At 38.5% G+C, this 15,014-nt stretch overlaps 1 protein-coding gene across 2 annotated transcripts; it reads left to right on the top strand.

Moving 5' to 3' along the window:
• The first annotated feature begins 4,229 nt into the window (after window positions 1-4,229).
• LOC128252427 (beta-mannosidase-like) lies at window positions 4,230-15,014 on the top strand. Of its 2 annotated transcripts, none has more exons than XM_052980136.1 (10): window positions 4,230-4,687; window positions 11,595-11,738; window positions 11,799-12,318; window positions 12,384-12,471; window positions 12,529-12,703; window positions 12,973-13,083; window positions 13,143-13,628; window positions 13,762-14,396; window positions 14,445-14,627; window positions 14,690-15,014. In XM_052980136.1, the coding sequence occupies exons 3-10, from the start codon at window positions 11,903-11,905 to the stop codon at window positions 14,954-14,956; spliced, it is 2,361 nt and encodes a 786-aa protein (XP_052836096.1). In that variant the 5' UTR covers window positions 4,230-4,687; window positions 11,595-11,738; window positions 11,799-11,902; the 3' UTR covers window positions 14,957-15,014. The 2 variants fall into 2 exon arrangements, with proteins under 2 accessions (XP_052836096.1, XP_052836095.1); XM_052980135.1 differs by lacking the exon at window positions 4,230-4,687 and adding an exon at window positions 11,013-11,376.

Genomic DNA, 15,014 nt, shown 5'->3' with positions numbered 1-15,014 from the left:
AAAAGTTTATCTTTCCAGTTTGTTTGTTTAAAATTTCAGATTTACAATTTTTATTTTATTAAAATCGGCCGACTATAACATTTAGCTCCTAAGCGAAAAAAATATGAAAAAATTTAACTTTTATGTTCCTAAATTTTTTCAAAAAATTTTTGAGCGCAGTAATTATTAAATACAGATTTACGTTTTTAGCTTCATTTAAATAAAACTTCAATGTTTTTCAACATATACGCTTATAAATCGAAATTTAGACGTTGCAAGAAATATTTTATTCTTGTAATAGCCCCATGGGTATATAAGCTTGGGCTTGCCGAAGCTTGATTCTATTCTTGTTTTATTTTTTCATAAATTATAGCATTTTTTTTAATGAAAAATAATTTTTATTTTTTCAATCTGTCATGTGCAAAGGTGAAAAGCGCCAAATACAGCGTTTTTCAGCTTTGCACATGACAGATTAAATCATTAATCTTTCCTTCAATTTGTTTTTCCGTTTTCAAATTATTTTGCACACGGTTGTATGTATGCTAGTCCAGGTCAAAGGACGTTCTTTTAGGACTTTTCAAGAAAATTTTATCAACATATTATACATACGTTTTGAAAAAATTGCATAACAGTCGGCCTTACCTCAAAATCAGACCATACAAAAACGGGCACAAAAAACTAAACTGTCAATCGTCGTTCACAAAGCGTGTTCCAAGATGCCATATATAAAGATCATTGGGGGTTATCTAATCTATATATATTTGAGGAAAATTTCATCAAAACATTTTGCATGCCGCCTCAGTTCAATTTCCGAGGAAGAACCATGACCGAGCAAGCGCTTTGGCCCCCGCGGAAAGCCTAAGCAGCCAGCAAATCCAAAAACCAATAAACGGGTCTTGAAAAGCAGCTGAAAAATCTTTCAATTAATGATTCAAAATATTCAACTTTTTTTTCTTAATATCAAAAATGTATTAATTTTTGGAATCGCAGTGTTCACATTTGATGCGATCAATTTAACAATGATCTTGACTTGCGGTTACAACTGAAATGTTCTCGGAAATGTGTTTTTTTTTTAAATATAAATCACAAAAAATAAAACTCTCCAGCGTTACCTCGTAAATAGTGTTTAAAATTTCAAAACAATCGGTAAAACACAAAAAAAAAAGTGGGGTAAATTCGAATTTGTTTGACTTAAGTACGAAAGGCGATATTCTAGTACGAGTTATTCAATCCCGAAGTTCTAAATTTGAGAATGAACGTCAATAGTCCAAGTACTCAAAAGTGCTTGAAGAAAGTGCGAAAGATATTGGTTTAACTACAAAAAATTCTTTATGCAAAGTTTCTTCGTTTAAGTTGTGCAAAAAAGTGTTTTCTCTTTCTCTTTTTTTTATTTTTTTTTTGATTCCATATAAAATAAGAATGAAAAAACTCTTTAAGGTTTATAGCCTGATTCCATTGCCGCATTGGTGGACTTTTTAAATGTGCCTGACTCAATTGGCGCATTAGCATTTAGCTAATGCTACTCCGACATGTGAGTGGCACGAACAGCTGATCTGGGTTTGTTTACTTTTGAAGTTTGGCAAATCAAATAGAAATTAATTAAAAATAATGAATATGAGTGAGTTTACTCAACTCTTTATTGCTCAGCAGGACATCCATAATGCGAGCGAGGCATTTGCCAACTTGGGCGACAAGGAAGGGAAGCTAATGTAGCGCTTGGTGCAGCTGCAGATGGTCCAACGCCATCTAGATACAAAGTAAGAATCGGTGGCGCCATCTAGATCTCGGTGTGGAGAGCTGGTGGCCTGGCAGGGTTACAACAATCGGGGTAACAGGGCGAATTGTCAGACTTTCCCTGAGTGAGAGAATTTCTCCAATTAGGTGAAGAGATAGGTTGCCGCCTTTATTGCGGCGTTACTAGCCGCCATTCTTAATTGGGCATCCAAAGTGGTCAGTTGAGTCAAAAGTGGTGTTTAAAATCAAGTCAAAAGTGAAAGTGCTCAATAAGCAGAGGAAACTACCAACAGCCGCACAATTACCACGGCAAGGGAGCCAAGAAGGAAGATCCCAGCGGGATTCCGACCAGGTTCAGGGGTGAGTGAGAAGTGAATGAGGTCTTTTAGATTTTCTAAGGGGGCTCATCTTGTTGCATAGGTGTTGGCCAGAAGGTGCCGCCCCAAGTCCCAAGACGCAACCCGTGTAATCGGCGAAGGCAGGCACCAATTTTTTTTTGCATTGCTGTGAAGCCACCACAGCGCAAAAGCCACCAGAGATCGGCGCTCCAAAAAGAGAAGGAGAAGACCACGGACGGACGGCCGGCAGAAGCAAGCGTTTCGCAGAGGTTGTCGGTGGCGTTGAAAGTTTCGTCGTACTAAGAAAAAGGCATAATAATTTGCCCATAGTTTGATCTTCAGCCCGACTAAAAAAATTAAGCAGCAAAAAACAGCAGTAATGTGCAGAAATTAGTAAAATTAATTTAGTCTAAGTATTTTTTTTATTCTAATAATTTTCGGTACACAAATGGAGTGAGTGATTTAGTGAGTGAGAAAAATATAGAATGTGTGGCTATCTTGGAGTTGTTTTTTTATTGGTAGCTTAAAAAGAAAAATAAATAAGGCTTGTGTTAACAAAAAAAAAAAAAAATAGACAAAGAAAAAAAGTACGAGCGTTCCTTTGGCGGTATGTAGCGCTTGGTGCAGCTGCAGATGGTCCAACGCCATCTAGATACGAAGTAAAAAAATCGGTGGCGCCATCTAGATCTCGATGGGGAGAATTGGTGGCCTGGCAGGGTTACATAGATCATTTGGGGTAACAGGGCGAAATGTCAGACTTTCTCTGATTGAGAGAATTTCTCCAATTAGGTGGAGAGATAGGTTGCCGCCTTTATTGCGGCGTCACTAGCCGCCATTCCTAATTGGGCATCCAAAGTGGTCGGTTGAGTAAAAAGCGTGAAATCAGTTAACCAGCGAAAGTGCTCGAAAAGCAGAGGCGGCTACCAACAGCCGCACAATTACCACGGCAAGGGAGCCAAGAAGGAAGATCCCAGCGGGATTCCGACCAGGTTCAGGGGTGAGTGAGAAGTGAATGAGGTCTTTTAGATTTTCTAAGGGGGCTCATCTTGTTGCATAGGTGTTGGCCAAAAGGTGCCGCCCCAAGTCCAAGACGCAACCCGTGAAGTTAGAAGCAGGCACCAGGTTTTTTTTGCAGTGCTGTGAAGCCACCACAGCGCAAAAAGCCACCAGTGATCGGCGCTCCAAAGAGGAGAAGGAGGAGACCACTGATGGACGGCCGGCAGAAAACATAAAAAGAAATCAGCGGTCAAGTCAGCGTCCGGCGGGAGAGCGAGAGTGTCGCAAAATTCGTCGGTGGTGTTAAAAGTCTCATCATATTAAGAAAAATGGCATATTAATTGCCAATAGTTTTATCGTCAGCCCAACTAAAAAAGTTAAGCAGCAAAAAAGCTGCAATGATGTGCGGAAATAAGTAAAGTTAATTTAGTCTAAGTTTTTTTTTCTAATAATTTTTTTTTGGACTCAAATGGAGTGAGTGTTTAAGTGCGTGAGAGAATATGGAATGTGTGGCTATCGTGGTGTTGTTTTATTGGTAGCTTAAAAAAAAAAAAAGAAAAACGAATTAAGTTTATATTACCAAAAAAAAAAAAAAAAAGGAATAAGAATTAGAAGTACTAACGTTCATTTAGTGGCATCGGGAATGTTCAAATAAATAATATTTCTAGTTCCTCCCAAACAGCAGACTACCGTCGCCGAAAGCGCTTTCATCGATGGATGTTTAAAGAAAATTGGTGAGTGATATTAATTCCATAAATCCCGATATTACCCCTACAAGAATGTTCCTACATTGCGTATAGTTATGCTGTTACAAAAAGAAAAGAAATAAATCATACGCTACCGTTCGCTAGGGCCTCTTGAAAAAGAAAAATGTAAACAAAGGCAAAGTAACCAAAAGAAATTTAAATGCATTTATATGTTTGCGCGAACGCAACCCAGTCGCCGTTTAAAAGTATTCCTATCTTCACGCACGATGTCAATCAAATACTCTGCCTTAAGCAACTAATTTGCCCGAAATAAATTTCATTGTATTAGGACTTACCATTAATTTCATTAGTCGCATTTTTGATCATTAATATATTTTTAATTATTATTTATGTTAACCGTTATATACGTCCATACATGTCAATTTCAATATTTATTTATTTATTCACCATAATTTTTATGTCTATTTTTAAGAGTATTATTTCGTCTTAGTTTTAATAAATATGTTTTAATGTTCTGAACATCAATATTTTTTGCCGCAGCTAGCAGAAGACCTCCTCAGTCATCGGAGGTGAACTGAGACTTGTTTGGGCTAGAAGAAACCAATGTCCCTCTCCTCTATTCTTATATGAGTTCTCTACTTCCAGTTTTAGTAAGCTTGTCTTTCACGCGAACATATGTAAGTATTAGGATCATAAAAGGCATCTATGGAATCTGAAGCAAGACCACCACCCCATCATTGCCGACAAGCAGCAGCCGGACCAACGCTCGCGTGCGCTCAGTTCCATGTATTCCATCTCGCCTGAACTCGGAATTATTCGTGATTCGTTACAGGTATCGGGTAATGTTTAAATAAATAAAATTTCAAATTCCTCCAAAACAGCAGACCACCGTCGCCGAAAGCGCTTTCATCGATGGAGGCTTAAAGGAAATTGGTGAGTGATGAGCTCAAGAGAGCATTATTAATTCAACATAAATCCCAATATTGCCCCTATATGAATGTTCCTACATCGCGTATAATTTTTCATTCGAAGCAAAACTCTTAGCAATTCTATTACAAAAAGAAAAAAAAATAAATCACTAAATCACCGTTCGCTAGGGCCTTTGGAAAATAGATGTAAACAAAAGCAAAAGAACCAAAAGAATTTTAATGCATTTATACGTTTGCGCGAACACAATTCAATCGCCGTTTCAAAGTCTTCCTATCCTCACGCACTACGTCATTCGAATACTCTGCCTTAAACAACTAATTTGTCCGAGATAAATTTTAATGTGTCATGATTTACCATTTATTTTATTAATCACATTTTGATAACATTAATATATTTTTAATTATTATTTATATTTACCGTTATATATGTTATTGCATGTCGATTCCATTATTTATTTATTTATTCACCCATAATTTTAATGTGTATTTTTAAGAGTATTATTTCGTCTTAGTTTTAATAAATATGTTTATAATGTTTTAAACACCAATATTTTTGCCGCAGTTAGCATGAAGCCTCTGTAGAGTAGGGTATATAGGCCAAATAAGGGGTCATCAAAAATTAAGAAAATAAAAGAGGTATGATGGCCATAGGTAGGGCGGGCAGAAGACCTCCTCAGTCATCGGAGGTGAACTGAGACTTTATTTGGGCTTAAAGAAACCAATGTCCCTCTCCACTATTTTTGTATGAGTTCTCTACTTCCAGTTTTAGTAAGCTTGTCTTTCACGCGAACATATGTAAGTATTAGGATCATAAAAGGCATCTATGGAATCTGAAGCAAGACCACCACCCCATCATTGCCGACAAGCAGCAGCCGGACCAACGCTCGCGTGCGCTCAGTTCCATATATCGCCATCTCGCCTGGACTCTGAATTATTCGTGATTCGTTACACTAATTGCGTTGTATGGCGGGTTTGCATTGGAGACCACCACTGTTTCTAAAAAGGGCAAGGATCCCCGTATATGTGGGAGTTACTTTATGCCAGAGATCCAGCAATAATGCATTGTGGAGTCAGACACATTTAAAAAGTCCACTAATGCGGCAAAGGAATCAGGCTATTACCCTGCTTCTTCGATTTTTTCCAGAAAAGTAAAAATAATCGATGTTTGCCAAGAAAACATCGATGCTGGCAATTTTTTAGACACATCGAGTGTATCGAATAAACATCGTTGTTTGTTCCAGCACTAATTATTAGGGCCAAGTTACATTTGGGTTCCTTCATTGCATTTAGTAAGAAGACGTTGGGCGGCGCCATAGAGTAAGAAATGTATAGAGGCACCATTTGCTCTGCCGCTCTCTCGAGTGACTTTTCCAGTGATGCCACCTAGACTAAAACAGGGGAAATTTTCAGTCTCTCACGGTTCGATTCGAACTTGTAATTCGGTCCCGCGGTGAGTTTCTGCATCTGAACTGCTCGCTCCCATTGCCAAGGGCTGGTGCGAGCAGTGCAGTTGCAAATTCACCATGGGACCGAATTGCAAGTTCGATCCAAAAACTGAAAAGTGGGGTGGGAAATCAAGGTTAGCTTCGAACATGGCTCTCAGCAGAGCTTGGGCAGAGGTCCGGGCAGAGCAAATGGTGCCTCTATACATTTCTTACTCTATGGTAGTATGAAACCGAATGCATTCCGGATTCGATGTCATAGAGTAAGAAATGTATAGAGGCACCATTTGCTCTGCCGCTCTCTCGAGTGACTTTTCCAGTGATGCCACCTAGACTAAAACAGGGGAAATTTTCAGTCTCTCACGGTTCGATTCGAACCTTTAATTCGGTCCCGCGGTGAGTTTCTGCATCTGAACTGCTCGCTCCCATTGCTAAGGGCTGGTGCGAGCAGTGCAGTTGCAAATTCACCATGGGACCGAATTGCAAGTTCGATCCAAAAACTGAAAAGTGGGGTGGGAAATCAAGGTTAGCTTCGAACATGGCTCTCAGCAGAGCTTGGGCAGAGGTCCGGGCAGAGCAAATGGTGCCTCTATACATTTCTTACTCTATGGAGGCGAGCAACTTAAGCATCAGATTTTTCTGTGACGTTGCCCAGCTCCTTCTTTACTGCCCGAGTTAGCTATCAGTTCCCTTTAGAGATTTATTGCAGTATATTTATTTTCCAATTAATGTTTTTTTGAATTAAAATAAACGTCTGCCTTATTTGGTGTTCAAATTCAGAATATTTTTATTATGACATGCTGGTCCTCTTGGAACCTCAACCCGAAAATTTGGTGTGTATTTCAATAATATATGTGATAGTGCTTAAATGATATAGCATTGTTATAACTTGGTCGAGCTAGTGTTCGTCGTACATCATGCCTATTGCTGACAATGCAATTTGGCCAGAATGTTATGTGGGGCAATGAAAAGCTAGCTGCCGGTCATCGTCCAGATACGTGGTAGTTCCTTGAGGCCCAGCCGATGGTAATTAATAAATTTTGACATGCGATTCTACAAAAAAGCAGTGTAGTTTTTGACACTCAAATAACCCGTGTTATAAACACGTGGAAAAAACGTTTTTAAGACATAAATAATGTGTGTTATTGACACACGTGTAAAAACATTTCCTGGGCGTGTGTCGAAAAAAAAATATGTTGTTAACTCCCAAATTGTGCAACTGTTTGCTTTTCAACATATAATTTAGTTAGAAATAATTTCCTTTCCATTGCCGTTTCTTTGTTGTATAAGCTTAAATAATTTGAGCCCTTAAATTTAAAGCAAGGATCTACATATAAAAGGCTGTCAAATATCTTCATCCGCCTTTTTGTCTTTTGAATTTTGCTATGTACAAAGCGCTATTGAATAAAAAACTCAATTAACCTTATTCAAGAATCGATTCCTGCCGCCATACATCGAATCCGGAATGCATTCGGTTTCATACTACAACATAAATTACTTCTCGAAGCAAATGCAAAAAGCGATAAAAATCGGAAAGCAGCAACAGTCGCTTGTTTTCATTTGATTTCTTGCTGCTTTTCTGTTGCTTTCAGTTACGAAGTCGTCAGAAGTCGCAGAAAATGAATGCTTTCGACAGTTGGAGAACTAGCTTTTTGTCGCATTCGTTTTCGTTTTAGCAGGGTAAATGCCTCGTTAGCATTATGGATGTCCTGCTGAGTATTAAAGATTTCCGTAAACTCACAAGAATAAATAAAGTTTTTTCGCTGGCAAAACTGTTCGTCGATCTGAGTACTAGGCTTAAACAAAAAAAAAAAGGAATCTATATCTATATCGCCCGTAAAGCTGGAAAAGCTTTGAAAAAATAGGTATGTCACTGCAATTCAAAAATGTGGGCCATTAAAATTTCTCTGGTGTATGCGTTTTGAAGCAAAGCATAAAGATGCCAAAATATATTTTCATAATGTCAGTTCGAGGATAAATCTTCCACTAGCTGTATAATCTGGATTACAATTTTTATTTGATCATCAAAATTTTCAAGAATAATTAACGAAATAAACTCAAAAAATGCTCAAAACGAACTGTTTAATAATTTATTTAATTTTAATTGGACTGCAACAAATTCATTTTGTATGATAACTTAATTTTAAAGGAACTCGGTAATTTCAATTCAATTATATTATATTTAATATTAGGTGACTTTGAATCATTTAAAATTAATTTCTTTACCTGATAAACATTTTTGTGATAGAAAGTTAAGTGGATTCGAGACTGCTCCTTTGCGTTTATATCCTGTAAATAATCATACAACTCTTGTTTGTATAAAATATGTTTAAGCTTTTTAAGAGACATTGTTTTAATTTAAGTCAAAAACCATAATACAAAAGTAGTTTTTCTAAACATCAAGAACTGAAATAACTTTTCTTCATTATGAAATTGTATTCTTAAGTTAAAACCATTTTGTATTTAAGAAAAAAAATTTTTTATTCTACAAATAAATATTACTTTCATACAAAAATTGATTTGATCTTAAATTAAAAATATTTTTTCGAAAATATAGAGGGATTGGTTCTCAAAAGAAGAACGTTTAACTCTCCAAATAAGAATATTTTGTTCTTACTTGAGAAAATATTCGTTCTTAAAAATGAATGTATTCATTCGCTAATTACTAATTTTTCGTACTTAAATTATAATCTATTCGTACTTAAATTAAGAACTGTTCTTGTTTAAGCGAACATGCATAAAGAATTTTTCATAGTCAAACCAATAACTTACGTACCGTTTTTCAGGACTTTTGAGTACTTGAACTGATAACGTTCATTCATCTAAGCAAACTTATATGAAGTCAGATACTATACAAAAAGTGAGCAAGATGTAAGCAAATATCTTAAAAACAACGAAGTTATGAACATTTTAATGTTTTATTGGCATCGTTAATTTGTATATCCTTCATTTGGGAAATTCCAGGCTCGTTGACATCCTGACAACTTTGACACTTAAAATAAGTGTGAACAAGAAGGAAAGCAAACTTCGGCAAGCCGAAGTTCATATACCCTTGCAGCTATTGCATTAATTAAATACTTTTGAAAACATTTAAATTATGATTTACTTGAGTATGTGCTAAAAAAAAACATTGAAACTATGATGATTTGCAGCTCAATTATTAGATAGTTATTTTATATATTTTTATTATTTCTATGGGAGCTATATGCTATAGACGTCCGATTTTGATAAAATTTATACCATAATTCTGAAAAAATTAAACATTGCTATATGTCGAAGAACTAAACAAAAAATTAAAAAACAGAAAAGTTATAATTTTTTTTCATTTATTTTTCCGATTGTTCCTATGGGAGCTATATGCTATAGTCGTCCGATTTTGATGAAATTAAAACCGTAATTCTGAAATATTAAACCATTACTATATCTCGAAGAACTAAACAAAAAATTAAAAACCAGCAAAGTTATAATTTTTTTTCATTTATTTTTCCGATTGTTCCTATGGGAGCTATATGCTATAGTCGTCCGATTTTGATGAAATTTAAACCGTAAATCGGAAATATTTTACCATTACTATATGTCGAATAACTAAACAAAAAATTAAAAACAGCAAAGTTATAATTTTTTTTCATTTATTTTTCCGATTGTTCCTATGGGAGCTATATGCTATAGTCGTCCGATCCGGCTCGTTCCGACTTATATACTACCTGCAATAGAAAGACAACTTTTGGGAAAGTTTCATGCAGATAGCGTTAAAACTAAGAGACTAGTTTGCATATAAACGGACGGACAGACGGACGGACAGACGGACATGGCTAGATCGACTCTACTAGTGATGCTGATCAAGAATATATATACTTTATAGGGTCGGAAACGTCTCCTTCACTGCGTTGCAAACTTCTGACTGAAATTATAATACCCTCTGCAAGGGTATAAAAGTGGGATTTCTTTGTTTAAAATTTTGTTCATGATAGCTCCGAGTCATCTCTGCAAAAAGTTAAAACTTAAAATATTATTTTTCCCGAAATGATTCGGAGATATATTTTGTTTTATTTAAATATATCTTTTAAAGCTTAGCCACTTTTTATACCCTTGCAGATGGTATTATATAGTGAAGTTTGATCAGTATCACTAGTAGAGTCGATCTAGCCATGTCCGTCCGTCCGTTTTACGCAAACTAGTCTCTTAGTTTTAAAGCTATCTGCATGAAACTTTCCCAAAAGTTGTCTTCCTATAGCAGGTAGTATATAATTCGGAACGAGCCGGATCGGACGACTTTAGCAAATAGCCCCCATAGCACAGTGGTTCCGCCCATAGGCCAAAAATCAATAAGCACGACAATCAATTTTTTTTGACTTAAAAATGTCGTCTTCTTATTTTCGAACGGGGGTTTGCTGGAAATCTAACGGTACTTTCCAACACTAGAATTAGAAGCTGTTGTTTGCTGAATTATTGCGAAGCAAAAGCTCATTTCAAATTGGTCTGGTTATTGTTCAAGTTCATAACTTAAAATGTTTTTTGTATTATGGGAAATTTATATATATTTAGTATACCTTGATCCCATCACTAAATAACTGACTTTTAAATTAATAACTTTTTTTAAGTTATTTGACATATAGTAATAGTTAAATATTTCAGAACTACAATTTAAATTTCAACAAAATCGGACAACTATATCATATAGCTCCCATAAAAACAACAAAAATATTAAAAAAAAAAATTGTACTTCTCTATTTTAAATTTTTTTTCAAATTCTGTTTGACCTATTGTTAATTTGATAGTTTAGAAATACGCTTTTAATTTTTTTTCAATCGGAAAACGTTATCTATCTGCAACAGGATCGATCGAATAATTGAGCTGTAAATTTAATTTTTGCAACTGCTGCAAGTGTATATAAACTTTGGCTTGCCAAAGATTGCTTCCTTTCTTCTTTATCGATCGATTTCACCACACCTAGTTGATTTTCAACTTTAATGGTCTTCAATTGCCAGTAATCAAACTGACACCGGAGCGGTAACGTGCCTTCCAAAACGAAAAGAGTGTGAACGGAGCGAAAACCCGGCGAGATTGATAAGATTTCAATAAACAAATAAATGAGTTTAGGATGTTATCGGTCAATTGATACGCATCGTATTAAATATGCTAAAATTAATATTCCTTCTTAATGTTTTCATTATCTCTATTTACTACAACTGTGCAAAAACCATTCTTGTCGAGGAGTTAACAAAATGGACTTTGAGGAATGAATCCTCTTGTAAGTAGCCGTGAATCTTTCATTAAGTTTTTTGGTTTAGTTTTATGCCAGGCCCGAGACACTCCACATATTTGTAAAGAAAGATAAGATAAGCTTTGTTTTCGTTGATTGCGCTTGTTTATGGGCTAATTAATTGGCAATAAATACTGCTCACGGTAGACGTTGTGATTTTAAACCAATTTCTGTGATCTTTGTTTGCTTTCTCCGACTACTATCAGCCCTAAAGATTGACGTACCCCGACTACCAAGCGGCGTATATACAGCGCTGAAGGATACCTACGGAGACTTGCTAGACCCGGGAAACGATGTATCCTTGCGGTGGATAGCCAACCAGTCGTGGATTTACAGCGCCAGCTTCGACAGTGGGTAAATGGAAACCTAACCGTTGGACATGTTGCCTCATGACTTGTCCCGATCCGCAGGCGCAGAGCTGGGCCACGACATCCAGGTGAACCTTACGCTCCACGGCATCGATACCGTTTCCAAGGTGCGCCTAAATGGTGAGCTTCTTGGAGAGACGGACAACATGTTTGTCCGCTACTCGTTCGCCATCGGCCACCTGCTGCTGCCCAGACCCAGTCAGAACACCCTGGAGATTAAGATCCTTTCGCCCTTGCAAGAGGCAAGCAGGCGAGCCCGAGAACGCGAGGATCAGGGCGTCATCACCGGGCCCATCAGCTGCCCAAGATCACGAGGCGACGTCGAGTGCCATCGGAATCATCTACGCAAGATGCAAATGAGCTTCGGTGGCGAATGGAACCCAGCAGCCCTTTCCTTAGGCATTTGGAAGCCGGTTGTAGTGGAGTACTATGCGGTGGCCGTGCTTCGCGACATTGATGTGGCCATTAACCGGAACGACACTCACTGGACGATGGATTGCCGTGCCTTTCTCAGCTCGCTTGCTTCGGAGGACTTTTACGCGCGGCTGGTGGTTTATGCCAAGTAATTGTAGCGAGTTTAATGGCACATTTCAGTTGAATCACAGGGCTAATACTCCATCCTTTTAGCGAGCTTTTCGATGAACGCTTGGTCCTTGAGAAGCAGGTGGTCTCTTTCGAGTCGCCAGTGGTGGAGTTTAAGATACACATACCCAAGGTAAAGTCATGCAATAACATCATGTCTAACACCTGATCTCATACACAACTTTCCTAGGATCGAGTTACCTTGTGGTGGCCCAATGGCTATGGGAAGCAGAAGCTATATCCAGTTCACTTTTCAGTGAAGTGCTATGCCAGCGAGGAGGGTCCTTCCCTGAGCTCGCGCACAGAATCCCAGAAGCTATTAAAGATTGGCTTCCGTACCATACAGCTGGTGGAGGATAAAGACGGTTAGTATCCTGGCCCTCCAAAACTGTTCAACTCTCGGGGACTAGACATGCTGATTCGCACAGATTGCCAAACTCAGTTTAGACAGTATACTGGGCAGTCTTGGGCGGTATACGTTTTTTTGGTCTATATCTACTCCTACTATTTTTTTTTAGCTTAAACTTCCATAGTTTAACGCATCATCTGCTTTTTGAGTAGGCATCCTATTTTGCTGCAATGCCTTGCGGTTTATTCAGTTATCTTTTTATCCTTTTGGTTTTCGAACAATTAGACATTGGCAGGACCTTTTATTTTCGGGTCAACGGACACCCGATCTTCATTAAGGGAGCGAATTACGTACCCGCCCACACACTCCCGGAGTTATCGGCTGATGCGGATAAGGGTAAGTCAGTACTTATAGCTTGCGATATTTCACTTTTCATTGCACTTAATGCGTTCCAGTGGAATATTTGCTAAAAGCTGCACATGATGCCGGCATGAACATGATTCGCGTTTGGGGAGGAGGTCTATACGAGTCGGACAACTTCTACAACTTAGCCGACTTTTACGGACTGCTAGTGTGGCAGGACATGGCGTTTTCCCAGGCAGCTTACCCTCTGGCCAACGACTTTGTAGAATCGGTGTGCTTGGAGACGGTGCAGAACGCCCAACGCCTCTCCTATCATCCCAGTTTGGCCTTGATCGTGACCAACAATGAGATCGAGCTTTTCCTGGCGACCAACAAATCTGACTTCGGGGAAAACGCCACGCAAGTGGAGGCCGACTATAAAGCTCTGTTCTTTGACAGGATAGTGCGTGAGTTGAAAGTTATCACTCGAAAAGATTTCAGTCCACGCCCTGGCCCCATGATCTCCACTCCTTCGCTGGGCATCGCAGAGTCCGGCCAAAATCCGGAGGACAACCTGCAAAGCCCAAACTACGGTGATGGTAAGCATGCCCCCATTTATTCACAATTGTTTGCTACGAGAACAAAACTACTTTCAAGTTTAAGAATCGGGCTTTGGAAATAACAAATGTTGGCTTGCTTTTGACTAACCGACCCAAACATATTACCTTACAGTGCACATTTGGGAGGACAAAGACGGTTTTAGTCCGGAAACTTATCCACACGCTCGTTTCGTGTCGGAGTTCGGCTACGCCAGTCTACCAATAATGTCCTCGTGGCAAAGGGCTCTGGGAGACGGTGCAGATGGTAGCAGCGAAGAAATTGCCGCACTTATTCGGAGTCGGCAGCATGATCCCAAGGGATTCATACCGATGCTACAGTTAATCGCCTACCAACTTCCGTTTGTTCCCCAGACTTGGGATAAGAATATCGAAAAATTCATTTATTTTAGCCAGGTGGCTCAGGCCATGACGACCAAAACGGCGATTGAAGTATTTCGAAGCCAACGCAGTGGAAGCCATACAATGGGCGCTCTCGTTTGGCAGCTCAACGATGTTTGGGTGGCTCCCACATGGTCCTGCATCGACTTCTATGGCAACCTAAAACTAGTCTACTACTGGGCCAGGGAATTTATGGCCCCGACGAGCGTTATAGCTCTGTACGACAGCAACTCGGATAGCCTCAACATCACCCTCTCTAGGGAAGACTTTTCCGAGCACAGTGACTCAAAACTGTACTCAGTGCTACTAAATACGTATCTATGGACGGACTTGGTTGCTAAAAAAACGATTGCTCGTGCTTTTGGACTGGTAAGCGAAACAATAAAATCAATCTTAATTACAACCAACAATTTTCAGGGTTCTAATGGCATTGAGGTGCGTCACATACCATTGGAATATTTGCTATACGAGAACCATTCAAAGGAAGAAATATTTTTGGAAGTTGTTTTGGAGGATGAGCAGGGCGAGTTCGTGGCTAGAAACTTTTTTTATCCGGTGCCTCTAAAAAACATTGAAGGCATAAAAGATCCAAGATTAACAGTGAGTAATCGTGCATAAATTCAAACTCTGAAATTATTTTCGTCTCTTACGTTTTCGAGCAGCTAGAAGTTTCAGGCCAAGAATGCAAATCTGCGCCGTATGCCAATAGTTTCACTCTGCGCATTACCGTGAGATCTCCAGCTCTACTTGTGTACCTTGAGTTGACGCACCCGGATTACATCAAAGAGCAGCACAGGTTCTCAACGAATGGCTTTACTCAGACACAGCCAAGGAAGACGGTACACTTAGTTTTTGAAAACGACTCAAAATGCATGGCGTTAACTACCAGTCACATTAGAGTTCAAACGATGAATCAATATTTAATTTGATTTATGCTCTCACAAGTCATGTACATAAGTGTTCAATACAACAATAAATATAAATATA

The sequence above is a fragment of the Drosophila gunungcola genome, chromosome 3R (assembly GCF_025200985.1).
Source record: "Drosophila gunungcola strain Sukarami chromosome 3R, Dgunungcola_SK_2, whole genome shotgun sequence".
NCBI classification, from domain to species: Eukaryota; Metazoa; Arthropoda; class Insecta; order Diptera; family Drosophilidae; genus Drosophila; species Drosophila gunungcola.
Note: the sequence above shows the minus strand (reverse complement) of the source record. Positions and strands in the feature narration are given on the sequence as shown.